At 39.3% G+C, this 6137-nt stretch overlaps 1 protein-coding gene across 1 annotated transcript in view; it reads right to left on the minus strand.

The window, feature by feature from the left end:
- DENND5B (DENN domain containing 5B) overlaps nt 1–5292 on the minus strand; it is a 60971-nt gene extending 55679 nt beyond the window's left edge. Inside the window, exons 1-2 of the mRNA XM_031057021.1 lie at nt 5127–5292; nt 420–529 (exon numbers count right to left, since the gene is read on the minus strand). Of these exons, the coding sequence (XP_030912881.1) occupies nt 420–529; nt 5127–5292 (276 nt within the window). The remainder of the gene's footprint in view (nt 1–419; nt 530–5126) is intronic.
- Nucleotides 5293–6137: the final 845 nt, after the last annotated feature.

The raw sequence follows: 6137 nt of genomic DNA on the forward strand, positions 1-6137 counted from the left end.
TTTCCCTTGTCAGCACAGTCACAGTGTTTTGTACTCCAAAACCTCACATGGATATCAGGATCTTAAAAATTCCTTGCTTTGCCCCCTTCCTACCTGGGGATAGGTATCCTAGGTGACCCCACCCCTTCTCAGCCAGTCCCTGGGATGCTGCTTTGACTTGTTTGATCATGCAGCACACTCAGAACTAACGAGGCAATGCAGCACTTTGCTTTTGTTGTGCCTGAAAGTATTCTGTGTTTTCACCACACCTCTTCTTCTGCAGCTTTCCATGCAGCATGCCCAGTGAGTGCCCTTAGTCCCAGCAGAAGCACCACAGCAGCACACAGACAACCACAAGGGCTGGCTGGAAACAACCCAGGAACCTCTCCAGAGCCAACGCTGTTGGTAACAATTTGAGAATAGAGTTTTTCTCTACCTACCATGTTGACAGCATCCTGGTCAAAGGGGTTCCACTCAATGTTCTGAGGATAATGAGCCAAAACTTTGGACTTGAAGGTTCTTCTTAGGGGACTCTGGTCAAAATTCTCTCCTGCAACAAATGAAGAAATAATGACTTGAAACAGCAGTGAGGCTTCAGAGAGAGCTGACTTAGGTTTTCTTTTTTTTAATCAAATCTGATGGACATTTCGACTTTCAGAGGTACTACTTTTAAAAGAGAAACAGAAAAGAGTCCCATTCAGTCTGACCTTATCCTCCCTTCCACAAAATCTTACTGCAGTTGCAATGCAGCTTCCAGTTTAGTATTTACAGAATGGAAATACATTGTCAAGAGAAAAATCACTGCTGAAATTTTAGAGAAAAACACCTTGCAATCAACTGGATTCTTGACCTTCTCCAACAGCTTGAGTATCTAGAGACAGCTTTACTTAGTCAGTTAAAAGAGCACTTTCCCTCAAGTTTGTCAGAAGCTGTCTTTAAGGTCAACAAAAAATACGAGCACCTCTTGGCTATTATAAATTATTCAAGCATTCATTATCGATGATATTTTTATATGATGTGAAAATTAAACATTTATTTTTTCTACATCAAATTTCAAGGACATACTTTCTCCACACAAAGAATCCAGCAAGTGCAGAGAGGAAGACTGAAATTAGACTTCAAGCAGAAATGCATCCAGTTATCAGCATACAAATACTGTATTTCACAGTGATGGTGTTAATGGAGTTCTCCCCACTGGATTGTCTACGGCATGCAAAACAGTAATCAAACCAAGGAGTTCTGAAAATTTATTAATTAAGTGACCATCTATTACACTATCACACAAAACCAGCTCTTCCAACAGCACTAATATGCAAGTGCACTCTAAGAAAGGGTTTCAAATCTTTTCCTTCCCAAGTAATCTCTAAGATTTTAAAGATATTGTTATTTTTATACAACACTTATTTTGAACACAGGATTTAGACACATTGCAGCATCACAGTAGTGGAATAATCACCCTTGGAAGTGTTCAAAAAACATGTGGATGTGGCATTTGGGGATATGTTTTGGTAGCAAAAAGGCAGTGCCAGGTTCAATGGTAGGATTTGATAATCTATGAAGATCCTCCTCAAGATCAGACCAAGTACACCAAGAACAGAGGACATTTCTCTATTTCAGAACATGGCAGTAGAAAAACCTCTTATTTTGATCCAAAAGTTCTTTGCAGAGCCATTAAAGACACAGTGTCATCCACCAAGTCCCAAAATTTCACAAAATAAAGATCCTACCAAGCAAAGCCAGCAAAAATTTTCTCTCCAGGTATGTACTTAGACATACTCAGCAACATTTTTAGTTCTTAGAATCAAACAGTAATTAACATGCTTGGATAATCAAACAAATAAGCACGAGGTTATTTCCCAATTAGCTCTTCAATCATTCTCACATCTGACAGAGTTTACCTTACAACTGTGACTTGGCAGAAAGGTAGGTATTTGATGCTAAATTTATTTGGTTGTTTCTACTACAAGTTAGAAGAGAATATCTGGATGACTTAATGAAGTTCTCTACTGCTAGCAGTAAGTGACTGCTGAAGTTTAAATTTCTTTAATGGTTTTCCTTTCTCATGCCAAAAAAAAAAAAAACAGAAAAAGTTTTGGTTATCAAGTACAAGTATTACTTCAAGAGATCCATCTGCCCAAAACCAGCAGTTACAATGTCCCTGTAGGCTGACAACATGGATTCATTTTATCCAGGAAAAGAAATGGCACAAACAACTTACCTTCGTAGAGTCTCTGCAGGGTTTGAATTTTACCATTCCAGTAGTTTAAGAAAAATAGAAACTTTAGGTAAAACACACATAGAGAAAATGCTATTCTCTCAATCGGTGATCATGAGGGAAAAGCAAAGAGCCAAAACACCACACTGGAGTAAAATCAACCTGTCATTAGCTTGAGAGGACATGACATTGCACCCTCCATACAAAGCTGCCTCACAGAAAGACAAGCAGGGCAAGCTTTTAGAGGAGATACATAAATTAGGGAAAAACCAATACAAGGATGTGAAGGAGCAGCCTGTGTGTGAGGGTGAAATGCCATCATTTGCCCAAACTAGCAGGAAACACCCCAAATCTCAGCAAAACCAGATGAAAAGCATGGACCACAACAGCCAGCTCCATACTGACAGGCAGCTGGAAGAGAACCACAGGGAGCAGAACCTTCTTGGCAAACATGAGGGAAGGGATCTGGACTGAAAGGTTCCTGATCCTCTCAGCCTTGGTAGCTCTGAACTGCTGAGTCACACACAGCACAGAGAATTTACTTAGCTGTTACTCTAGATGAACAGTGAATTTTCATTAAACCTCCCACATGCTTTTAAGTGCTTCTTTGCTAACTTTCCAAACAGGATTAGCAAGGCACATTTAAAGTGAACCAAGTATTAAGTGCAAATTGAATCCATTTGCTAAAATACTAATGGCCAGATAACACTACTATATGGACAGGAATGTTGTATTTGATGTGTGCTGCCCATGCAAACAGCACAAATCTCAGAGGCAAATTTAAAAACTGGGTTTGAATTCAATCATTTTTCTTTCAGGATATTTTTTTTAAAATTCAAGAACTTTTAAAAATTGTGCAAAACATGTCAGATTCAGCTTCCATTTCATTTGGATACTGCATCCTGCTAATGGTACTCTCAAACAACTTGTGCCTTCCTTTAAGGAGCTGGCTTTTAAAGGGACATATAATTTCAAATTAAAAGCAAATAGTGAAGCGATGGATGCTAGATCAAGAAAAAACTGTGCTACTTTCATTTCAAAACAAAAAGACTGCTCAAAATTAGAAAACAAGCCTGATCTGTGTTTTGGTTGAAAGATACAATTATTAGGGAAATGCAGCTACAGTCATGAAGCTGTTAATCATGACGACTTTCATAAGTGATCCTACATCAAAATTTAGTGATCTTCAGGTTTAAACAGATCTGTTTCAATTATTGTCACAGCGACAGAGGCACACAAAGCTTTGTACCAAATAGGCAGAGGCATCTTCCACCCTCTGGTCCAGGGAATGCCAGCTATCTGTCACTCCTCCCAGGCTCTGGAACACAGAGAGGAATGCCTGTGACTACAGAAACAAAAATATCTTTTATTCCTTTAGAGGAACGCACTGGGAGCGCAGCTATGCACAGTGCTTGTGGTGACCACCTCTGTGACAGCCACCTCTAATTAAAAAAGTGCTCAGCACACCCAGCTATGTCCTCTCCCTGCAGATGGAATTTTGTTAAGCTTATTAAATAACAGGATGACCCTGTATGAGAAGCAAATAATACACGATGTGTGAGTGAGAAAACAATGTGGGCACAGGAATAATAGTGCTTGGCTGGGGAGCAAGCAAGCTGTTAATTGTCAGGCTCAGGAACTGGTTAGTTTAAGTAGTGCAGAACTGCTCTGCTGCTTTTCTTCCATGCCTCCCCAGGATGCCAAGGTGGCAGGGAGGGGTTGATCATAGTTCAAGGACATTGTAACTCAAAGCTCTTTTTTCTGACATCACATTCTCAATCTCACAGCAGAGGATGGAGATAAGAAAGGGAGGACTGGGACAAGGCAGACAAAACAGTTTTTAGTCCAGAGTTTTAAAATCTGAGTTGTCTGTAAGACTGTAGTGGATTTTGGGGACTGAGGAGGAATGTCAAGGACATATTTTCTGAAAAATCTTTTCATTAGGATTTTTTGTCCTGAGAAGCCTCAGAGGAAAAGAAAAACAATAATTATCTGCTGCTGTGGAATGCAACAAGTGCATCTTTGATTTGTCTCATGTGGTTATTTTTAATTGATGGACAATCACAGTCCAGCTGTCTCAGACTCTCTGGTCAGTCACAAGATTTTATTATCATTCTTTTCCATTCCTTTCCTTTGCTAGCCTTCTGATGAAATCTTTTCTTTCTTTAGTATGGTTTTAATATATAATTTTCTTTTAATATAATATATATCACAAAATAATAAATCAACCTTCTGAAACATGGAGTCAAGATTCTGACCTCTTCCCTCATCCTGGGGCTGCTGCGAACACTGTCACAGAGGAGGGCAGTGTCCAACCTTCCTTTTGTATGCCAATATGTAAAGGAATTAATGGATCATATTTAAGCAGGAAACCATAGGGGGATGTGTACCCTACCAATACATCTAAATTATTTGGAATTTTTTGGGGGGTATGTGTCTATGTGAACCTCACCAGTATTGCTATTTAAATCTAGACTGCAAAATAAGCTTCCCTGATGTGTCAGGAAACTTTGTGTCTCTGTAGCAGAATTTGGTGGAGCTGAATCTTCCAGTCCCCATATTCACAAATGCACATAACTAAGCCTTGTTAGATTTGTGGGTAAGTATCCTGTAAAAATGGCCTCCTGCAAGATACTGTTCAGTCTATTATGCACAGAGATCTAGCACAGTCTCCTCTCCACCAATACAGTGACAATATACTGACATCACTACTGGGATTTTGCTGGAGGGCCACATCTGCCAAGAGAGCTTCAAGAAATAGAACAAAATTTTCCAAATAGTGATTTAAATTAGGTAAAAGAATTAAGAAGTCCAAGAGGTTTGGTTTTGATTTGGATCTGTGATTTTCAATTTGATTCAAGAGGAGTTAGAAGACTGAAAATAAGGAAATAGAGAGGTCTTGATCATTGTTTTATCCTTAACCCCTCTTTACCTGAGGTTTTGTCTGCAGTGTCTGAGCTCTTGCCATGGAGATCTGCTTGTAGATATTGGTACAAGACTACACAACGTAACAAACAGAAATAAAAAAAAAAGCAAGTATGAACAAAATGGAAATATATACAATGTACTGGGGAAGGGAAAAAACATGAATCAGACATTAAATATTCCCCCTCACAATCTCACTTCCCCCCACTACTGGCAAAGGGTAAATCCACACGATAAATAAAACCTTCCAGGACTGGATTACTGTAGAGGTGTTGAATGCAATGACAGACATGGCAGAAATACTTGTCAAAATTAGTAACAAGATTAAATTCTCAGTACTTCAAACAACACACTGCTTTACAGCTTCCCTATTATGAAAGACATCTTTGTTCACATATTGAGCCCTTCTAGAGCCTGAGAAACTCAGGGGAAAAAGCACATCAGTCCTTCAGCTAGTGTTGAACTAAACCCAAGAAGTTTTATATAGTATAATACTGTTAGCTATGCTGTTTACACCTTCAATCCGGTACTGCACACCATTTTCAGGACTTACTGAAGTTACCTAATAGCTCCATTCATCATTTCTGGGTGTTTTTAGACTAAGATTTGAATAAATAAGCTATGTTTAGAACTTGGATGAACAATTTTAACGTGTTCCAGCAACAGCTACCACTTCTAAAGGAAGAGCTTCCTGCTAGGCATGTCTAACTGAGGCTTCTTCTAACTGGTTTGCTCATCTCCTGCAGACAAACAAAAATGTTTCCACAGATGCCTTGGCACTTCTGTGTCAAAAAAAGGTCACATTCACACACTACACAAAGGCATCACACAATCCTCCTCAAGTTCAATCTTTTTACAGAGCTGGCACCTATGTTAAAGCTGCAATAGCAGTGACCTCTCTGGTGATTCACTCTCTAGGTGTAAATTCAGAGTAGTTCTGCTACAACCTCCTACTTGAGTGTCAATCCAGACACCAGTGCAGAGGACACAAATAGTTCTGCCAAGGCCAGATTTTTTG

The sequence above is a fragment of the Geospiza fortis genome, unplaced genomic scaffold (assembly GCF_000277835.1).
Source record: "Geospiza fortis unplaced genomic scaffold, GeoFor_1.0 scaffold10, whole genome shotgun sequence".
Classification (NCBI taxonomy): domain Eukaryota; kingdom Metazoa; phylum Chordata; class Aves; order Passeriformes; family Thraupidae; genus Geospiza; species Geospiza fortis.